This window comes from Maylandia zebra, linkage group LG10 (assembly GCF_041146795.1).
Source record: "Maylandia zebra isolate NMK-2024a linkage group LG10, Mzebra_GT3a, whole genome shotgun sequence".
In the NCBI taxonomy this organism is placed as follows: Eukaryota; Metazoa; Chordata; class Actinopteri; order Cichliformes; family Cichlidae; genus Maylandia; species Maylandia zebra.
This window is the reverse complement of record NC_135176.1, coordinates 22,833,903-22,856,665: the sequence shown is the minus strand read 5'-3', so window position 1 is coordinate 22,856,665 and position 22,763 is coordinate 22,833,903. Positions and strand designations below refer to the sequence as shown.

Here is a 22,763-nt window from a genome sequence, read left to right as displayed (position 1 = left end):
ATTTAATTGTTGGAGAAATTGCTGTTGAGTATTTTAAAGGTTTTTTTATACTTGGTTGGCATCTCTTTGCCTGTCATCTCCACATAACTCAAGTCGATTGCTTACCATGCAGTACTGACCTATAAAGATATCCTTGTATACGGTATAAACACTGGGAACATAGACAGCAGTCCAAGAAACATGTTTTAAATATCAGCACTGAATTGAAGGTGAACGTGATTGGTCACAAATGCATAAAATAGTGGTCTTTGTGGATTAAAGAGGTATGGTCACCACATATATTTGAGCTCATAGCATTAGCATCCTGGTTTGCTCACATGAGCTATACATTTTAGAGATAATGGTTAAATCTCTATAGTTAAAAATGTATTATTCAAGTGATGCTGCTGTGATGGATGCTTGATCTTCTTGATCTGCTGAGTGCTCACTAGTTCTTAGAGGAATACTGTCAACAGAGTTTGAAAGATTTGGTTCCCTAAACCCTTCTTGGCATGAAAGATGCATTTTCATTAACTTGTCTTAGTCTGTGAGTCCATAAAGTGTTACCCAGTTATGTCATTTCTTATCCAAGAGGCTGCTGTAGCTGTCGGGTTTCTTACAGTTAGTTTCGACGGCTACCAGGAAGCTTGTATAAGGTACTGATACTCTAAGATTTTCTTTTATATAGTTTCTTAGTCTTGTGTGATGTTGATTGCTAATATTGTTGTAAAGATTTTGAGTGATTGTGTTGTGTGAAGTATGTTGAGTGTATATTGCACTTTTTAAAAATATAGCAAGTTGTCATTTTTTGCAGTATTAGGGTTGAAATTTGTCTCTTTACAAAAGAGTCTTGTGTTGTCTTAGCATCCTTTATTGTTTTATTTATTTCCTCATTTGAATCTATTTAAACTTTTTATGCAAATGAAACATGAATAATTTGCTAAATGGCTTGTAACCAGTCAGCTTTGTCCAAATATAAGATATAGGTTTAGAGTTTAGTGTTCTAGTGAGCTACAGTTTTTATGATGATGATCCCCAATCACAGCATTATAATTTTATCATAATATAATACTAAAATATATCTGAGAGATGCCTCTCAGACTAGCTTAAATTGTCCATTACCTGCCATTTAGCAGCTTCCAAAAAATTCCTTACTTTATATGCAAGGCTTCCCGCTATAAAACCCCATGTTTAAATATTAAACTGGCTCTCATTGGAAAAGAGGACAGTGCTGAGTAAGAATATTACTTGGCTGTTCCTGAGGGAAATATAGATCACAAATGACAGCTCTGAAGGATTTTTTTGCTATTTGTTAACAAGCAAGGAAATATGAATCACAATCCTTCCCTAAAAATCTTGTTGAGAGTCACCAAGGATGCCTGATACTGAAAGTGAAAACTAGAAGTAGAAGCCTGTAAGGTTAAAAAGTGGGTACTTGTGTTGCACTGAGCAGTGGGACCTATAATGCCTCTGTGTGGGTGAATAATGTTAATTTGGCTAGCCAACAGATCATCCTTTCTGTCATCGTTGTATTTTTACTCAGTTGTATATAGTATTTGTATTTGTATTCTATTTTTATCTTATTGTATATTTATTTTATTTTATTCTACTGTATATAGTATTTTATTTTATTCTATTCTGTACAGTTGTGTACTGTATTTATTCTTATTGTATTCTAATTTTTGCCTCATAACTTTTGCACTGTCCACTTCCTGCTGTGACAAAACAAATTTCCCACGTGTGGGACTAATAAAGGTTATCTTATCTTATCTTATCTTATTTCCCTGCTGGGGAACGTAACTGCAATCAAATTGACTTAGGCTTATCGCAAATACATATCTAGCCTACTCCTCCAGAACAGTATCTGGCTTCTGTGGATGGTTTGTAGGTTAATACAGTATTAGTAGTCATGGTGAGGCGGTTGGCTTTGCATGATGATGGTCTAGTCAGTTTAACCAAAATGAAAAGAGATGACTTGTCAATGAATTATCAGCATTACTATTATTAGAGTTTTCATATATGGGTATTGCACTCATGCCACAAAGGAGAGTGTTGTACATTGTATAACAACATTATGAATATCAAAGAAACAGGAAGTGTTCCTGTAAATGTAGAGTACCTCAACTGCCTTAGTATTTTCCATATTATAAAAACTTGTGTACAATACACCAATGTAAACTTATATCAAATGTATATTTTCCAGTCAACATTTGCTTTTTCTGTGTTCAAAAACACACGCGATGGGTGAAGAAACAACCCGGTTTGCCTTCAAAACAACATGAAAACTACATAAATCCTCCAAAAAGTGTTTTTCACATCACTTGTGGCTCTGGAAAAATTGTTATAGGGACTTGTTAATATGGCCAAATATTTAATTATTTCATAATAGTCGATCTAATTAATTAAATATTAAGAAAACAAATATATATATATATACAATTGAATTGGCAGGAAAAATATCTGTTGAAATATTTCATGTTTAAGGGTGCAAATCTGGTTATACTTTCACATCATACTTAGAAATCTACTGAAGATGCAAACTCGAGTAAGCTCAAGTTTCCTCTGCAAACATTTTCAAATTCGTTCATAGATTACAGACAGTGGTGTTAAAATGGTAATGTACATGACATAACTGTCCTGCACTCTTATTGCAAATCATTTTTGAAGTTGCTACTTGTTGCTACTTCATTAGTGTTACTTTGGACAGCCTCCTGAAGTGATGCTTAATAACGTCAGCAGTACTTCTGAAAAGCCGCACTGTAAACTAACTGCAAAATAAGGAGCCCGTGTGGACTAAACGTGATGATTACTTCATCTCTAATCTGCATCGTCAAATCTGTTAAGCAATGTTATGTCATTCCACTTCAGATTATGAGGGACGTAGTCCAGTTCCTTGTGAGTCATTGTGACAATGCACAGTCTTTTTCACTTTCATATGAACATTTTGTGGGTAGTGTATTAGAGGAAAACAGTCTGCACGTCTCTACAAATGTGTTAAAACAGTGACCTTGTAACAATGTTTCCAAAGAGTTTAGAAACAGTTTAATCTATAAACCTTTGGTTGAATCTGCATAGAACAGGCAAAGTCACGAATAGCTGATAGTCATATTTATATGTATATATATGCCATTTAAGAAGAATTTTAGCAGCACAGCCATTACAAGAGCCTAGTAATGGCTAACCTTCATCATCCAAATCATCAAGGGACTATCTATTTCTGTGTTCTTCATAAGGTATTAAAAGTAAAGTTAAAAATTTCAGCAGAATACATTTTTATGACTAATATTAAATAAAACATGTGTGTTGTACACACAGTCACACGCAATACATCATACTCTGTTTTTCATAATTAACATATTTCATGTTAGCATATGCATAATACATTAAAAAAGGCACCAAACCTGTAATCTTTAGACTGCAACTCCAGATGGTAATTTGAGTATTTATTATTTATCTATTATTTTTTTTAGACAGATTGGTCAAGGTAAAGCCTATATTTACCTTCTTGTGTAATTAATTTGATTGCCATAAGAACAATGTCTGTTTTAATCAGTAAAGCAACATATATATGAGCTAAAAGCTGTCCTTTTGGCTCATGAGTTTGCCATTTATTTTTCTCTACCACTGAGCAAGACATTGAAGCCTTACTGTACATCTTACACGCAGATGCAGTAAGTGCGGTAGGCCTGCATTACCATCTTTAGGTGACCTTAGCTTCTTGAGGTGACTGTTGTTGTGATTTGGTCCTATATAAATAATATTGAAATGAACTGAGCATTATTTTACCCCGGACTAGTGTGTGAATGTGTGAAAATAGACTGGGTTCAGTAAACTGATAGGACAAGTCTCTCATAGTCTTATTTTAGCCCAAATGTCCTATATTTGCTGCACAAGTCTATCTGTGGCTTTTAGCAGGTCGTTGGCTTTCAGATGACCTCAGGCTGTGCACAAACAGAAGTCAGATTGTGGGGCAGGAAGGATTACCACTGACTCGGCATATCCAGACAACCATCTGTTCCAAAACCACTTTGGTTTGATAATAAGCCAATATGATCAGGACAATTTCACTTCCTACTTGCTTGTTCAGGTTTTATTTACACCGCAAAATTTCTCAAATGAAAATCTCTTGCCACAGAAATTGTCATTATTGGCTTCTTTCTGTCTAGGCAAAGCTTCTTGTGACACACTGGATCTGTATGACCTTAGGGATTTACCATAACATCATGCATGTGTAGGTCATCATACTGATAGTAAAAAATTATGAGGATGTTTCTATTGTGTGCATTGTGTTTACTGCTTTTTTGTTATGTTAATGAGTGACTATAATTTCTTGCGTGACTATAATTAGGCATGTAACAGTTGTAGTCAAACAAGAAATCGAATGCACATGAAAGAAGCTGACCGAGCAACAGTCACAAAGAACTACAGTTCTAAAAGGTTTTATGTAACTTTTTTATGGACATGCGGAATTTACAGGCATAAAAAAATATTGAATATAACAGATTCTATAAGGCTGAGAACAAAATACTTTTAGGAAGTGGCATCAAACTGCTTTATGCCACAAAGTGAGGAAAAAAAACAGGGACCAACTCTGGCTTTCCTTTCACAGGTCCCAGTTAATGGACGGGACAAGGTGTCTCACATGGTTTTGAAAGCAAAAAGGCAGGGGCTCCTGAGATAAATCTGTATAAGTGCAGAGGAAACTGCTCACAGGAGGTTTCAAACAAATAAATCAGAAAGTAACCGATGTTGCCATTCAAGTTAATATTGTCATAATTATGAGCTTTTCCATTTAGGTAAGCCAAGTGCAAAATTCCATAAACATGAGGCTAATATTAGCCTAATCCCTAACCTTAAATGGGTTGCTGGGAGATCTGAATATTAACAAATTAGAACTAAATTCTTCAAAAAACCCTTATCTCCATTTTTTATGCCATGCTAGCAGTGTGGCTTTGAAGGATTACCATTTTAATTCCACAACTTCTCAACTGCATGTGGCCAAACTGCAAGAAAGCTGGTCTCCCCAAGGGGAGTCCTAATGAATTTAGTAGGTCCATGACTTTTTGGGTAACTGTTACTCAGAAAGTAGAGGTTGACCACTAATTACTACGCTGGTAGTTTTAAAACTGTATCAGTGGTGTCTGCATGTTGAACAGATAACATATATATACAGATAGATAGATACGGTAAAAAGTCCCAAGTGGTCAATCATACTTGAAAAGCCCAACAAAACTGTAGTGTATTTATATTTTTTACCATTTATACTGACGTTTAATAATTGGAGCATGTTGTCTTTTCTACCAAACTAAGGTAGTGCATGTTTTCATTTTGAGCCTGTTAACTGGCATGAACATTTAGCCCAAATATGCACTATTCCCAAGTTTGTTACTGTATTTTTCAGTTACATATTTCAGATTACATTAGATAAGATTAGACTTCATTCATCATTTTTATATAATTACCTAAAAATGAAATAGCCTTCGTTAGCCAACAAGCTGGTGGTGGAAATTGGTTTGAGGAGCTTAGCGTTAGGGCTAGGTTTTAGCTAGGTTATAGCCTAGCATTAACACCTCCACCCTTGTCTCTCTTCCATGTGCTCTTGCGATGTTAACAATGCATGGTTGTCCTAATCCTGGGTGAGACCAGTGTTTTTTATCTGGGCTTATACAGTGTAGCAGGACAAGCTTGCTAAAACACTGTATTTCCCCTAATCGGTGATTCCTACAGTGGTTTCATACCTTTTGGTTTGCTTGTCTGAAGTCTGACGGGGCAAAACATCAGTTTTGTTGCTATGTTTCCAGGAATTTATTATTTCAAAGTACAAGAATCTTAATCATACTCTGTTTAAAGTAAATCTGGACTTGCTTTGTCTAACTCTGTCACTCTTTTGTCTCTCCTCCTACCCCAAGCCCTTGTGTCTAATAGGAGAATGAGGAAGAGGAGGAACTGGAAACCTTGGGAGCACCTCGGAACGCTTATATGAAGTCTCAATGAAAGCATTAGAACAGCCTCTCTAGTTCTTGAATCAATGGCTAAGAAAGGGCGTACGAAGGGCGAGAAGCCCGAAGCCCTTATTTCTGCCTTACAGGCAGCTAATGAAGATCTCAGGTCCAAGTTGACTGACATTCAGATAGAGCTGCACCAAGAAAAATGCAAGGTACTGTACTACATCTCATATACATATATATATATCTGGACTATTATCTCTTGGACCACTTTCTGTGTAAATACAGTATTTTTAAAACCTTAATAAAGTTTAAATGTTAAAATGTTCAGAACCATCACTGACAGCTTGAGAAATTTTTATAGTATGTACACTGAACAAAAATATAAACGCAACACTTTTGTTTTTGCTCCCATTCCCCATGGGATGGACGTAGAGACCTAAAATTCATTCCAGATACACAATATAACCATCCCTCCCAAACAGTGGTCACAAATCAGTCCAAATGTGTGGTAGTGGGCACATCTGCCATATTGAGATAATCCATCCCACCTCACAGGTGTGCCACATCAGGATGCTGATCTGACATCATGAGTAGTGCACAGGTGTACCTCAGACTGCCCACAACAAAAGGCCACCCTGGAATGTGCAGTTTTTTGCACTATTGGGGGTCTGGGGACCCAGAACCGGTCAGTATCTGGTGTGACCACCATTTGCCTCATGCAGTGCAACACATCGTCGCATGGAGTCTATCAGATTGTCAATTGTGGCCTGTGGAATGTTGGTCCACTCCACTTCAATGGCTGTGCGAGGTTGTTGGATATTCGTGGGAACTGGTACACGCTGTCGTATACGCCGGTCAAGCACATCCCGAACATGCTCAATGGGTGACATGTCCGGTGAGTATGCTGGCCATGCAAGAACTGGGACATTCTCAGCTGCCGTCTGCCCTGAACAATGTGAACCATGATTCATCCGTGAAGCGCACACCTCTCCAACGTGCCAGACGCCATCGAATGTGAGCATTTGCCCACACAAGTCTGTTACGGCGACGAGCTGGAGTCAGGTCAAGACCCCGATGAGGACGACGGGCATGCAGTTGAGCGTCCCTGAGACGGTTTCTGACAGTTTGTGCAGAAATTGTTTGGTTGTGCAAACCAATTGTTCCAGCAGCTGTCTGGGTGGCTGGTCTCAGACGATCTTGGAGGTGAACCTGCTGGATGTGGAGGTCCTGGGCTGGTGTGGTTACACGAGGTCTGCGGTTGTGAGGCCGGTTGGATGTGCTGCCATATTCTCTGAAACGCCTGTGGAGACGGCTTATGGTTGAGAAATGAACATTCAATGCACGGGCGACAGATCTGGTTGACATTCCTGCTGTCAGCATGCCAATTGCACGCTCCCTCATTGCTTGTGGCATCTGTGGCATTTTGCTGTGAGACAAAACTGCACATTCCAGGGTGGCCTTTTGTTGTGGGCAGTCTGAGGTACACCTGTGCACTACTCATGATGTCAGATCAGCATCCTGATGTGGCACACCTGTGAGGTGGGATGGATTATCTCAATATAGCAGATGTGCCCACTACCACACATTTGGACTGATTTGTGACCACTGTTTGGGAGGGATGGTTATATTGTGTATCTGGAATGAATTTTAGGTCTCTACGTCCATCCCATGGGGAATGGGAGCAGTAACAAAGGTGTTGCATTTATATTTTTGTTGAGTGTATATATATATCTGGACTATTATCTCTTGGACCACTTTCTGTGTAAATACAGTATTTTTAAAATCTTAATAAAGTTTAAATGTTAAAATGTTCAGAACCATCACTGACAGCTTGAGAAATTTTTATAGTATGTATTTATGAAAAATAACCAAACCCTTCCTTCCGTGTTCCTCTAAAGGTGAGCAAACTGGAGCGAGACAAGGTGCAAGAGGTGAAGCGGGTGCGAGAGCAGGAGCAGCACCGTCATACTGCCATGCTAACAGAGCAGCGGGCAAAGTGGCATGAGGAAAAGCAAAAGGAGCTCCAGGCTCTCAGGGAAAACCTGACACGGCAGCACGAGCAAGAACTGGCCCGCCATGCTAAAATCAAAGACCAGGAAAACCAGAGGCTGAAAGCAGCACTGAATGCCATGCGTGATGGCAGTGGAGAGAAGGTGAGTTTAAAGATGTCCGTTAAACAGATTTTAAGATTTTCATTCCACCCTACACTTACTTGTGTTTCAGAAAAATGTAAAAAGAATAAATAAATAAAACTCTTATCAACCTAGTCAACCTTTTTCTTTCTGCCTTCACTTTTTCAGGTACGCACAGCACTGACTCTTGAAGCCAAGGAGGACGCACGTCGTTTCTTTGACCAGGAGAGAGTTAAACTCCTGCAAGAGATAGCAGAGCTGAAGTCTACTAAAAAGCAGACTGACGAGGCTCTCAGCAACATGATCCAGGCTGACAAGATGAAGGCTGGGGACCTGCGGGTGGAGCACCAGCAGCACCAGGAGCAGATCTCTAAGATCAAATGGGACTGTGAGAAAGACATCCGCAGACTGGTATGAACAGTCACTGCAAATAAACACCATAAAACTAGAAACAGGTTTCACATGTATCTTCAACATATGAATAATGAGCATGTCAAAATTTCTGCGTCCATGAATCTGTGACCTTAGGACTCATAAATAACTACACATAAAAAATGTTAGGGAAATCTATTTATGTTTTATGTGTTTGAAAGAAAAAAAACAGATTTTTAAATCACCAAAAATAAGTGTTGGTATACTCTTTAAAATCTTTTATTGTTTGAGCTTTAGTAGACACAACTCTATAATGGATTCACTCTCTCACGAGACTTCGAGAAGTATTCAAAGAATTTTAACAGGAATCATTACTTGAATAGTTTCTCTAGCTAGCCTGTGTCTACAACAGAGTATACAGTAGTCCGCACTTTAGTGCGAGTTGCATAGAGAAGAATGGGGTAGATTTCTATCTAATTAAATGAGCTACATTTGTGTTTAATGCAACCTATGTAAGAACAAAAGAGCAGCAGGGAAAACATTTTCATTTGTAACCTGCATAACGTAGAAACCTGGTGCTGAGAGAGTTTAATTATGGACACATCTAATGCTGCAAATTTCCTTCCAAATTGCTATCAAGGCAGTCTTTGTAATTTATCGGTCAGTCGAAATGCCTAAAATTAGCTTTTATTTAGCCAATAAAAAAAACAACAACAACATGATATTAAAATATCTGCATAAAATCTTTTCACACCTTTAAAACAAGCTTTAAAAATACTGATCAAGCCCTGAAAATAACAAAATAATTGCAAAATAATTTGTGGAATACATCCTTTAAGTGATAGGTTGCACGACAATGCCAGATGTAGCAAACATAATACAAATTAAACGTCATATATTCAATTTTATATTACATTTATGTCATTTTAAAATTTAATCAGAAGGCTCAATAAACACTGCACTTTCAAAAGAATTTCTCATAATTGCTTCATGGTTCAAGCATAACATGGTTAGGGTCAACTATTTATGGGTCTGTTGTTCCTCTCTACTTGTGTAAGTCGGTCTGGTTTCTTTACAGTTGTTTGTTAGTTTTTTAGAAATACATTAAAAGAAAATACAAACAAAAATCATATTAAACTTTCTGTTCTAACATTTAAAACCCTAATTCTGATCATAATGTCATAAAGAGTGATGGGAACAATTCGGATAGCATCGGAAATAAAACGCCTTCCTTTCAGCCATTACTTAATGATTTTTCCATTTCCTTCTCCCACACCACAGGTGGACGAAATCAAAGGTAAGGACCGCACCATTTTCGCTCTGGAAAAAGAACTGGAATCGACATCGGGTTACTTACAGAAGCTGCAGCTTCAGAAGGATGCCCTGGATGAACAGTTATTCCTTGTTAAGGAGGCTGAGTGTGGCCTGGGAAGCCCGAAAAGAGAAATCCCAGGCAGAGCTGGAGATGGTGCGGAGCACTGTGGCAGCCCAGTAAGTAGAGAAACCATCGAGAAGCAGCTCAGGGAATTAAAACAAATAATATTAAACTGCTAATTTAAAAGAAACTGTCTTACTTCTTGAATTCACTTCAATACTTTTGCTGAAGCACTTGAGTGCACTTGGTTTAGATTGTTTTAAAAGTCTAATAGTCAAAATGGAAACCATGTCATGTACACACTCAGGCATTTCTGTAAGTGCCAAACTATAAAAGACTATAAGAGAGGGGCGGTCCGCACATGAATCAGCTCCAAGCTATAATTTAATTTTAATCAGTGCAAAACAAAACCACTACAAGACAGGATGGACTGTTCTGTTTTGCAGTCCATTACATCACGTATTCTTCACACTTCCCTTGTGACTTGATTGGTCAAATGATAAAGGATTGCATTTTGTTTGTTTCAGGACATGAGGAGAAACCAGAGGCGTATGGCTGAACTCAATGCGACTATACGCAAGCTGGAGGACCGCAACTCGCTGCTGGGGGATGAGAGGAATGAACTGGTACGATGAAATTCAAGAAACTTAATTCATTTTTAATGTTTCTGCTTTTCCTTGAAAGTTCCCAGCTGCTGTTTCGTTGTCATCTCTTTTCTTACGGGTCTTCCTTAATCACCATTTAAATTAAATTTATGATTTTTTTCCCCTCACTAGCTGAAACGTGTTCGAGAGTCAGAGAAGCAGTGTAAGCCCCTGCTGGACAAGAACAAGCTGCTGAGTAAGAGGAATGACGATTTGACCCAGACGATCCAGAAGCTGGAGGAGAAGCTGAAGAGCCTGATGAAAGAAAACCTTGAGATGGTCTGCACAAAGTATCAGTAGCCTCATTCTGTATATACGCACGCTGACTTACACTTGAATAGTGTGATCTCAGTGGACACTTCTCTGTGTTTTTTGTGGATCTGCAGAAGGAGAGGATAAACTCTCATCCTCCACTGAAGAAGCTAAAGTCTCTCAATGACCTGGACCAAGCCCATGATGACCAGGAAATAGCCTTTCTCAAGCTTCAAGTCTTGGAGCAGCAAAGCATGATTGATGAACTGACAAGAGTATGTTTCTTATAGTGTTTCAGTAATTTATCAACTAAGCCATGTTGTTGCCGTGATGCTCTGACATTTTGACACAGTCCTGATACAACACTGAATCTTTCTGCTTAGGTCAGATAGATTCAGATGAAAAGGAAGTAATTTCAGAGGATAATGAGCTATTATGACATCATGGTCAAGATGACCCACAGTAGGGACCTGCTCCAAACAGGACATAGTTTGCTGAAAATTGGTGTAATGCTTGTTAATCTTGTGAAAATGTATTGCCATGACTATCCTTACTAGAAAACTAGAAAATCAAGCACAGTATAGAGCATATCCCAGTTTATATGTTTGGGTTTGCTAAATATGACCCATAGCAGGAATTTCAGATGAGTTTTTTGTCTACAATCATCCATTTTGATGGTATTTCAATCACACATATTCTAAAACCACATATGTGTTGTTTACATCTGTAGTACACTACTTTGCAAAAGTCTCGAGCCACCCATCATTTTGTCTTCAGGAATAGTTCTCCAGGCTTTTTGAAGGACACCCCAAATCTCTTATGGATTTGGCTGCCTTTTGTTGCTTCACCTGTTAAAATGATGCCACACTGCTGGAGTAATGTTGAGGTCCGGACTCTGGGGAAGCCAACATTTCTATCTAAATGTGCTTTTACTGCACTGGTAGTGTGTTTGGGATCATCATCATGCTGAAAATAAAATGAAGCTCTTGCCAGTCTGAGCCTTTCCAGGTGGTATTGTGTGGTAAATAAAAATATGGATGATACTTTTCAAGTTATATAATTCCACCAATTTTTAATCAAAATTGATGGAATTTCTCTTTCCCTTCCTTAAGAAGGAAACAGCTGCTACTCCACTGAGACCGTCTCTGATGAGGCTTGATGGATCAACTGAAGGACTAGCTGGATCTCAGATCCGGTGTCAGGTCTTTGATGGATCTGTTTCTCAAAGGTCATGACTTTCACATATTGTTGCAGGAACCTTTTTAGCCCTGCCACTTCTTCTTTTGTCCTTCACTTGTTCAGCTGCCTAATTTCTTTCAAGGATACACGGTCGGTACACCATGCGAGATATGTTAGGTTTTTTGCTAATAGCTCTTTGAGAATCACCTTGAAACATATCAAACTGTGTTATCGTCATCATTTTTTATTATATCCAACTAAAGAAATGCACCACTGGTTTGTCTATTGAGTTAGGTGCCTTTTTTATGCTTGGATGATTCTTAGGTCAGTGTTACGTGTTTAAACAAACAAACAAAATGTTTCTCTGAAAATAATTAGTACTGGACTGAAATTAAGTTAAAAACCAGTGTGTAAACATTCACAGATATTCAGAAAGCCTGGAGAACTATTGCTCTAGACCACTTTTTGTTTCCTTGGAAACAAATATAAAGAATTGAGGGGTGGCTCATGACTTTTGCACACCTATAGCATTTTTGCTATGGGGTAGCTCTTGTAATTTTGCTGCTTCTATAAATTTGATCATGTAACCTAAAGAAAGAAAATCAAAGAAAGTAACTGTGTCTTTAGTCGTATTGTTAAAGTGTGTTGTTCATCTGTCTGATTTTCCAGGACCGAGAAAAACTCCTAAGAAAGAAACGGCATAAAAGAAGTTCAAGGCCAATAAAGGTAGGATAAATTCGATTTGTTAATGGCTGCTTAATTTAAAGTGTGTGTAGAAAGTGTGCATTAAAAAACAGTATGGAAGTCAGTCCTGTTTGAGCGGATTGTTTCAATAAGAGTGTAAACTGTAGTTAAACAAATGAGTGCAAGGAGAAACTCGACCTGTTAATAATGCAAGAAACAAAACTAAAAATTGACAGTATTTAACACAAAACATGGCTTTTTGTTAAATGTGAAGCACCAAAAGGAAAAAAAAGTGTATTGATTGCTCTATCGTGAAAGATTTTGGTATTTATTTTCTGCAGAGGCATATCGTGGTTGATACTTTCTTTGGGTATGATGAAGAGTCTATGGACTCAGAGACATCCTCAGTGGCTTCATTTCGAATGGACAGAACTCCTGCTACTCCTGAGGAAGACCTGGATGATGTATGAGCTTATATTTATCATATCCAAAAGATAGTCTAGCATTAATCTCAGTAATCTCATTTATATTCACATCAGGGCCTTCAATTGTGTTTTTACTTTTTAAACTTCTGCTATCAACATCAAATTTGTTCAGTCATACCAGCTGGGTAATGTTAGCTCATCAGATGTATCAGTATAATGATGCTGTCTCCTAGAATCATAACCTTTGATCTTTTTCCTGTGTGTATCAATCAAGAGTCTAGCCAACGAGGAGTCAGAGCTACGTTTCCGTCAGCTCACCAGGGAATACCAGGCCTTACAGCGAGCTTACGCCCTGCTGCAGGAACAGAAAGGAGGCCTACTGGATGCTGAAATTGAAGCTAAGGTACATGTATAAAGATTAATTAACTAGTTACTGCTCAGTCTGGAAACCTCTGATCTGGTCTGAAACTGTAAAGTTACAATCCCCCAAAAATTCTAATGTCCCCCCGAGGATTATTTAAGTTGGAGGTACAACACGGTTCATTCAAGGTTACGTCTGTCTGCCTTAGCAGTGAGAAATTCAGTTATTGAGAATTTTATTACCACTAGTCTGAAGTATTCATCTAAACACACGATTTATAAAATCATTTTTTGACATTTATTCTATCGTATGAGGCTGTAAAAGAGTCATTTTGAGCGTGGCCACATCATGTGGATGTCAGACGTACTTTTTAATTAGTTCAGCTGCCGTCATTGATTGGGTAATGTCCCATGCTTGACCAGGACACAAAACATTCTTTTAGACTTTTCAGTCGTTCTCTTTTAATGTCTGCATATAGCGACATTATGTACGTTGTATGTCGGGTTGAAATGCTGCAAAAAACCCTCAAAAAACCAAAACAACATTTGTGAGAGTTTTAGGTGTGGCTTAAACAGATCCCATTATAGAGCCTGAGTGCAGTCAGAAGTGAATGTCAGACAAAAATTAAAATCTTGCAAGATTTGTAAAAAATTCTAATGAATATCTGTTTTGCTCCTGGTTCAGGCTCACGAACAGCTCCAAGCAGAGGTTCTCAGGTATAAAGCCAAGATAGAGGACTTGGAGAAGGAACTAACCCTGAAGGGACAGGTAGGATGCGTAAACACACGTATGAATGAAGGTGTTTGCATGTGTGCATGAAGGGATTGGAAAAAATAACCATATTTGTTTAATAAATATATGAAATGATGTGTACCTTTCCACTAATCAGGACTCCAAATGGGTTGAAGAGAAGCAGCTGTTCCTAAGAAGGAATCAGGAGTTGTTAGAAAAGGTTGGACTCACATTTTTTTCGATAATCAGTGAACAATGAAATAGTGGAAATGAAAACAGACACATTCATTCTGATCCTTTGTGGCACCCAGGTGGAAAAGTTGGAGTCAGACTGTAATCGGCTGCAGCAGGAGCTTCAAGACTCCAAAGATCAAAATGAACTGTTAGAGTTTAGGATACTGGAGCTAGAGGTACGTCACAAAGGGTTTTCTACCAAGTAAGATAAGGGTTGTCTGTGCGCCTAATAATCAGGTGAGCCTAAATAACTTGTGTGTTTTTTACTGAGTTAAAAACGTTTTGCTTTCCCAAGAGCTGAGAAAAAGTGATTTTAGTGTAATTATTACACAAACAACACTCTGGTGATTAAAGCAGCCACATTGGTTTTACATTTCATAGATTTTATTAAAGTGAATTAAACCACAGTGAAATATTTCATGGCAAATCAGGAGAGACTGTAGCCACTTTACAGGGGAAAAGAAGTGGTGTCCGAAATTATCGAATTTTTTCTGAAGGCTGGGGATTATATCGTTTCGTAAAAGTACAAGGTAAACTTTGAGTTGAACACAGTGAGGTTTTAAAAGAACAACACAACACAATCCCTGCTTTAACTCGAGGACTGTGGAGAAGAGCAGAATCGTTGTTTAACAGGGTGCATGCCTCGTGTCTTGGAATGGCTCCAAGAGTCTCTGATTTCCAAGCTCGATAACCAGCTGACAGCAGTTTCTGTGTTCTGGCTTCGCTCTGGTGCAGTGACTGACAGCACCTTACCAAGGCTTTAACTGCCACCTAGTGAACACAGAGGAAAAGTTCTTGCTCGGACGTGCCGTGCACATTCACCTGATTTCACCTCTGGCAACATCAAAGTGATTCAGCCTCGGTTTAAACTAAAAACCTCCAGCGCTGCTGTCAGGCTTGGCATGTCACTAGTCAGATGACAGCGTTTGCAATGAACTTGTGAACCAAGTTAGAAACTTTGTAGCTGAACAAAGACAGTGCTGCGTACTAAAACTCAAGCATGCAAAGAGAAACTGATAGGGACTGATATAATCCATCATTAGAACTCCGGGTAAGACTGTCACTCGTCCTGTTTTTTTCTCTCCTGATTTAAATATTAATTTTAGGCTCCTATGATAGAGATTATGTTATAATGCTGTTATAATTCATAGGAGGCTTGCAGAAGACTTTTTGCATAATAAAAAGTGGGTTTCTTTTTGCTGTTTTAGGAGCGCGAGAGGAGGTCTCCTCCATTCAACCATTTGAGAATGCATCCTTTCTCTGAGGGAGTCAGTGCACTGCAGATCTACTGTATGAAGGAAGGAGTTAAGGTGCGCAGTGAGACGGGCTGATGCTTTATCATAGTTTATCGTTAAGTAGCTAAAAACAGCAAAGATTAAATATTAAAGGAATTTATATGTATTTACACCCTAATCAGTTTTATTGTCTTCTTTCCACAGGATGTATGCATACCAGATCTCATCAAACTGCTGGATATCCTCGGAGACAACGGGGTAAATTCATACGGAACTTAACATTTCATTTTCCGTCGCTAAAACATTTACATTATTAAGGTTTAAATGTCTTTTTTGTGCAGAACTTAAGGAATGAGGAGCAAGTGGCTATTATTCAGGCTAGCACTGTTTTGTCACTTGCGGAAAAGGTAAGGCTGGAAGCTACATTGTGTTTAAATTAACATCAGATTGTTCTGTTGTTTAATAAATCATATTTTGTTGCTTGTTATTTTCCAGTGGATTCAACAGATTGAGGGGACAGAGGCAGCACTGCACCAGAAGATGATGGACCTGGAGATAGAGATGGTGGGACACAACAAGGGGCAGACTTTGTTTCATGATTATCATTTGTGATATGACTGATTCTTCTGCTTAACCTTCTGCCTTTAAGACATTTAATTAACATTCCTTGGATAAAGTCACATCATACCCAAAGAGTCTCCATAACCAGTATTTGAAGCACCATGTGCCTGCTGCACATTAAGTTCTAGACTTGCACCGTGACACTTTAACAGGGAGGCGTTAAATGTTACTTAGTGGCACTGGGCTCAGTTAAAAAAAAAAAAAAAAAGAATAGATAGGAAAGGAAAGAAGAGAAATAATGACGATGGTTTATTGAATATTCCACGTTGTACCCAGATCCTTCCTGTAAGTTATGACTAGTAAACCGAACAAACAAAAAATCTGTCATTGATGTTGGGTTTTCTTCACAGATCCATATCCTATAGTTTCAAACAGTTAAACCACATGTTAGGAAGTGGTTTAAGTTTATGTTATCACTTCTTTCTCTGCTAAACACTGGTCCTAATATGCTCCATGTGTACAGGAGATGTTTTGCAAACAGAAAGGATATCTGGAAGAGGAGCTGGACTACAGAAAACAGGCCCTGGATCAGGCATACATGGTGGGTGTGTTTTTTGTCTCTTGTACATCTGGGGCTGAGAAAACAGTGCCTCGTTTTATTTGGGGTCTAAATTTCAGTTCCCAAGGTGACACATAATCTTATGATTAGAATCATGACAGTATTGTTAGGCGTGTAGCCGTTTGAAGAAAAGTGAATAAGTTCTTACAAACTTAACTAACAACACTTTTCTACATTGCTTCTCTTCACAGCAAATCCAGGAGTTGGAAGCAACCTTATACAACGCCCTGCAGCAAGACAAGGTCTTTGATTTGCCATCATGCATTTATGCATTGCCGTACAGCCATACATTTTTACCAAAAAAAGGCTAAAGAAAACAAAAACAGTTGTAGCTTTGTTGAGTCTCACCCATCTTTTGAAATGTCACCACAGTCATCTGATACAGTGGGTGAGGTTTATCTAATTAAGATAAGAAATGCCAAATTCCTCCCAAATAATTTGGATCATCGAAGCTGTTGGCACAGCTAGTTCTTGGTAAACGAATGACTGGTGTGAGATTATTAACAGAGATAAAGAAACAGAAAAGGCTTCTACAAGCCCTCAAGGATTCTTATGATTTGATAAAGCCTCAGCTGATAAAGAGCAGTAACACTGGAGGTGTAAGGAGTCTTTCAGATCAATCACAATCCAGTATTTGTGCTTCACGCCTGTCTTCTTTTCACCAGGTGATAAAGTACGGCGAGCCTCTGGATGAGCTTCAGAGGGACGAGCTGCGGACGGCGGTGGAGAAGCTGAGGAGGCAGATGCTGAGGAAGAGTCGAGAGTACGACTGCCAGATCCTCCAGGAGAGGATGGAACTTCTGCACCAGGCCCATCAGGTCTGTTGCTGTCTGTAAATGTGGCTGCTGATGATACAGTAGAGCTTTGCGTGGAAGTAGGTTTGTAGGTCACATGCTTTATACTGGTATTGTTATTATTTTTTTCCCCTCTCTAAATAATTGCAGAGAATTCGTGATCTTGAAGATAAGACAGAAATCCAGAGGAGGCAGATTAAAGACCTGGAGGAAAAGGTAGGATGTGTTTGATGGCCTAATGTGAAAACAATTGGATGCAGAAATATCTCATTTCTCATGATCAGCAGCTTGGCTTTACACTCATAAAGGAACGCTAATTGAATTTTGATAGTTTAGAAGAAAAGATAAAAAGGGAATCAGTCTCAAATCATGTGATATTCATAAATATGATTTCATAATTCACAATGAGCCACGCCCGCTGCACAGTGAACCTCTGTTCCTGTCCCTTCTGTGACTAACATGTCTCAAGTGTTCCTCTAATTCTCTTCTTCTCTTCCTTTGTCCCTCCTTCATCTTTCTTTCTTCCTATAGTTTCTGTTTCTGTTCTTGTTCTTTTCTCTTGCCTTTATCCTTTGGCCTTGAAGTCTTTGGCGTGTCCTGTAGCAGAGGTGAGTCCTGTTGGGCTTTCGGTAGAAAATTCAAATCACTGCCATCCCTCTTTTTGACCTTGGTTAAATATTTTACTGAGGAAAGCCATAAACCTCAAACAGTTTTACAAATTGACCACTGGGTGGCTCTGTGTCTTTCAGAATCAAGAAAAGATTTGACCCTGGTCTGCACACTCTCCCACCTTCCTTCATCTGTCATTACTTTTTCTTTGTACTCTCATCATCTTTCCACCTATGCAGTTTTGTTACAGTTTCGTGATATTTTTTTCCATGTTTTCTGTGTTTCGCTCCATGTTTACATTCTATTTTTACCGTCTTGGTAGCAGATACCATGAGCACCTTTCTATCCATTATATATTTCTTCATTGTCAACTCTTTGGTTATTACCATTGTTTATACCTGCATTGCAGAAACCCTTTGAGGTTTGTGAAATTGTTCTAGATGATTGTTTTTCACCCAGCAATTTGTGTTTTTATAGACTAAAACTAAAGTTACCAAATAATTTATTATGGCTGATGTAAAAACAATATATGGAGAAAAAAATTCATGTTCCCATCTAGCTGAAGATAACAAGTCCAGTGTTCACTAACCTTTTTGCTCTGGTTTGTTCTCTGCTGCTCAGCTGTTTGTGCGTGGAAGGTTAGAAATTTTACAGGTGGTTTACAAGAGGTGTAAAAGCAAGCAAAAGCACTTTGACTGGAAAGAATACTGGGAAGAACACTCAATGGCCGCTTTATTAGGCACACCTCTTCAATCACTCATTAACACAAGTGACTTATCTTAAACCCGATTCTTTGATCCCCATGATAGAACAGAGAAAACCCGACTCAGGAGTGGTCAAAACATTTATAATTCTTTATTCAATCATCTTCTGGAAGAGAGAGCCCTGCACAGCCCAAAACCAGCTGCAGAATCTCTAACATTAGAAGCTAAAAATGTGTCTCATATAGGTGTTATTTTGGTACTTTACACGTCACACATAGTTTAGATACAAACAACTCCTTATATGTTACTAGTTCCAATCCCATGGCAGCAACTTATTGCATTTAGGTTTGTAGACATGTTCAAGACGGCACGCTGACGATCAAATCAAGCATCAGCATGCTGAAAAAAGGTGATTTAAGGGACTTCGAAGCAACAGAAGACCACACTAGATGCCACTATTGTCAGCTAAGAACAGGAAACTGAGGCTACATCTTGCACGTTCTCAGCAAACGTAGACAGTAGAAGATTGCCTGATCTGATGAGACTCGATTTCTGCTGCAACATTTGGATGTCCGGGTCAAAATTTGGCGTAAACAACTTGAAACCATACCATGCTGCGTTATATCAACAGTACAGGTTGCTGCTGTTTGATGTAATGATGAGGGGGATATTTTCTTGACACTCTTTCTGATTTGTAGTACGAACTGAGGATTGTTTCAACACAACAGTCTCCCTAAATATCGCTGCTTACCATATCCATCCTTTTATGACCACAGTGCAGCTCTAGAAACGCATACCTAATAAAGTGGCCAGTGAGTTTAGTCGTAGACTGTAAAGCAAAAACAAATAGTAGTAAAATTCTAATATTCTCATGAGTGACAGCTGAGTACAGAGATTATAATCTTTTGACATAGGGGCTACTCTACTGCTACTGACTGAGCATACCGATATCTAAAGATGATAAAAATGTGCCACATGCTGCACGTTTTGTGTGTTCTAATCTAATCTTTCATGACTTCTCTCTCTCTTTCTCTCAGGTGGTATGTCAGCTTGGGGATCTTGTTTGTGACTGCAGTGTTATTTATTTTCTGGACAAGTGTGAAACGGTGTGTGTAGCAGTGGCTGCTCGTGTCATAACATCAGTGACTGCTGTCGGTATAGCTGGATGTATTGTGTGCTGGTCGGATCACACTTCAGATTTATTATTATTATTATTATTATTATTATTATTAATATTGTTTTTTAACCGGGTGAGGTTGGTTCTCATCCTGCTGCCCAGGATGATATTTTTAGGACATTAAATATCTCTCCAAGCAGCTGAGAATACAGACTGCAAGGAATGGCAGGCAATTGGGAAAACAGATATAGTGCATTCAGACATGTACACACACACACACACACACACACACACACACACACACACACACACACACACACACACACATAAATAGTTTTCAGACACACATGCATTTACAGACATATGCAGTTGCAAACACATGCTTTGACAATTTAAAAACCAAAGCCTGGGATATGTTCTCTCTGCCATGCAGGGTAATAATATATCACTGACCAACATTTAGCCCCAGTGGGAATATAAACAGACAGAGAGCTCATAAACAACAAGGAAAACAAACCACAGGCCGCTCTTCTTTTCCCCCCTCTGTTCTTTTGGCGTTCAAACCTGAAAAGAAGTTCTTGAATGCAACCACCCGGTGAACTGAAGCGAGCCAACTCAGGGCCTTACGCACGCAGAGGCCATTTAAACAGTGCTGGTCTCAGGTCAGATTATAACAAGGAACTTTCGGGACCTGGTTTCTTCAACCAACTGCCCTGACATTGCTGTTCAGAGAATGGTGCTTACACACTGCTTGCACTCTCCAGAGGTCACGTCTGCAAAAGGACACAGCTACACTGCAGAAGCTGGTGTGTACAGACACTAATGGGAGATACGGGACACTCAGGTTGACATGTCTTCACTGGACACACATAACAGACTCGAGTGAAGGAAGGTGAAAATAGATTTTGGGAGAAATGCCACACTTGGATCCACTCAGCTCCACTCAGCCTGGATCTGTACAGGAGAACATACGGATTGTCAAACTGCATCTTCATTTTTTCTCAAAAGCCAGCAGACTGTAAAAGCTTTACCCCCTGGTTGTCTTTTTTTCCCCTCCTTTCTGTTTTTCTTTTACAGCTCCTACCACTGACAGCCCAAGAGAAAACATCCCCATTCTGTATTGTAATATATACATTGTTAATATGTACATGTGTCTGAATAATTTCATGTAGTCTCCCCTTTTTTCTGTGAATAGTGGAAACTTTTGTTTATTCTCTGATGCAGCTTGAACAGTTGATGTACTTGGCAGTTTAGAAATGACTTGACAAGGGTGTAAATTGCTCTGTTTTATTGTGGTGATGGCTGCAAAGATGAACATTGTTTCCTTGAAAATTATAAATGAAAAAAATAATTTTAATATGAATGTGGAATAATATAAATATTTGCCACCCCTTTCCTTCCCCCCCCCAATCCTTTATCACATACCGTGTATTGGATTTGTTGTTCTACTGTCTATATCGTGTTGCTCCAGCTGGCCAGCAGGGGGTGCTGCTGTCGACCTGTGCAACTTTCCCAATTTGCCCTTTAAAGAAACATGACCTTTTACCAAACTTGTAAATATTTCAGACTGGTTTCCGATGAGCTCTGGTCACAAAACAACATGTAACAGTCATGTTGTCCGTATTTGTTGGGCAAAATTTCACTCCATACTCTGAATTTTGTAAGGATGAAAGGAAAAAATTATAAAACAACACTACAACATCAGACCTTCCTTTATCCCAAGAAAACTGCAGGTCTCTTCTTTTTCTACTAACCAAAACATCTTTGATACTAATGGCCCTGTTTTGCTAAACTCTGCTGGCCACTTAGGTGTCCACTTCCCCCAAAAGGAAACAGGAGAAAGTGGATGCAACACAACACCTGCTTCACTTCTCTCCCGCTAAGCTGACTCTGCCCAGTCCCTAAAATATTTACTACTAATACTCTGCCTGCTCCCCTTTTTACCCGAGCTACTGTATCTGCCACTGAATCACCTATTGTAAGGCCGAGGGTACCTTCTCATTGGATCTCATTACACATCGGACAGTAACTACAGCCCAGTACATTCACTTTAACTTATCGAGGGGGGCGACTGAAAATATTGTGCAAACTCAACAGCAGTTGCCTTAAATGCACTTTCCCCCCTTTTTCTGCCTGTATTTCCATGTTTAATCAATTTTTTCTTTTTCGGGTCATTTATGTATCTCACAAATATACATTACGAGAATGTAATGTGTGACATTACATGTAATGTGTATTCATTTTTATTTTTATTTTACAGAGATTTTCTTTTCTCCTTCTTCTGTCTGTCTTCCAAGGAGAATATATAATCCCTCCTAATTTCATTTAGATTATTTGATAAACAGAAAAACGTAATGCTGTAAAAAACAAAAAAAGATTAAATAAAAAAATATGGCCTATGACCTTGAAGACTAATTTGTCTTCTTTCTGCAAAACAGTTGCTTTTTTTTAAACTCCTTTTTTAATGACACGTAATCTGCTTTTGTCACGCTCAATTAGTTGTTGTTTTATTATGTATTTCAAATATTTAAGTGTTTAGCAAAAGATGTTTTTTTACATACTATTTCCAAAGTCAGTAATTTCTATATCTCCCCGTATCATCGTGTCAAACATCTTTTTCTCACACTGGTTTTGTTTGTAACAAGATTTCCTTCCCCTTCATAAAAAGAGAGCATAGGCTTTGAGCTGTAGCTGGTGGGTGGCTTACTCACATCTTTGTTCTCCGAGCATGTACCGCTCAAAAACGGACAGAAATCCTTGACAGAAATATCGTGTTTACTGGCGCTTCTCTAAGTTACTTAATATTA

The 22,763-nt window shown here is 38.7% G+C and overlaps 1 protein-coding gene across 3 annotated transcripts in view; it reads left to right on the top strand.

The window, feature by feature from the left end:
- The window catches only part of jakmip2 (janus kinase and microtubule interacting protein 2), a 28,017-nt gene extending 5,659 nt beyond the window's left edge, over positions 1-22,358 (top strand). The window contains exons 2-24 of one of the 3 annotated variants that reach the window (XM_004561728.5): positions 5,889-6,136; positions 7,826-8,080; positions 8,228-8,470; positions 9,713-9,922; positions 10,334-10,432; positions 10,583-10,729; positions 10,837-10,977; positions 12,551-12,607; positions 12,907-13,029; positions 13,265-13,393; positions 14,036-14,119; positions 14,241-14,303; positions 14,395-14,493; positions 15,526-15,627; positions 15,757-15,810; positions 15,894-15,959; positions 16,048-16,116; positions 16,637-16,714; positions 16,924-16,974; positions 17,398-17,550; positions 17,677-17,742; positions 18,058-18,134; positions 19,877-20,015. In XM_004561728.5, the coding sequence (XP_004561785.1) occupies positions 6,008-6,136; positions 7,826-8,080; positions 8,228-8,470; positions 9,713-9,922; positions 10,334-10,432; positions 10,583-10,729; positions 10,837-10,977; positions 12,551-12,607; positions 12,907-13,029; positions 13,265-13,393; positions 14,036-14,119; positions 14,241-14,303; positions 14,395-14,493; positions 15,526-15,627; positions 15,757-15,810; positions 15,894-15,959; positions 16,048-16,116; positions 16,637-16,714; positions 16,924-16,974; positions 17,398-17,550; positions 17,677-17,742; positions 18,058-18,108 (2,469 nt within the window). In that variant the 5' untranslated portion in view covers positions 5,889-6,007 and the 3' untranslated portion in view covers positions 18,109-18,134; positions 19,877-20,015. Of the gene's footprint in view, positions 1-610; positions 636-5,888; positions 6,137-7,825; positions 8,081-8,227; positions 8,471-9,712; positions 9,923-10,333; positions 10,433-10,582; positions 10,730-10,836; positions 10,978-12,550; positions 12,608-12,906; positions 13,030-13,264; positions 13,394-14,035; positions 14,120-14,240; positions 14,304-14,394; positions 14,494-15,525; positions 15,628-15,756; positions 15,811-15,893; positions 15,960-16,047; positions 16,117-16,636; positions 16,715-16,923; positions 16,975-17,397; positions 17,551-17,676; positions 17,743-18,057; positions 18,135-19,876 lie in introns of those variants that run through there. The other 2 variants (XM_076889345.1, XM_076889344.1) reach the window with 2 other exon arrangements.
- The last annotated feature ends 405 nt before the right edge of the window (positions 22,359-22,763 follow it).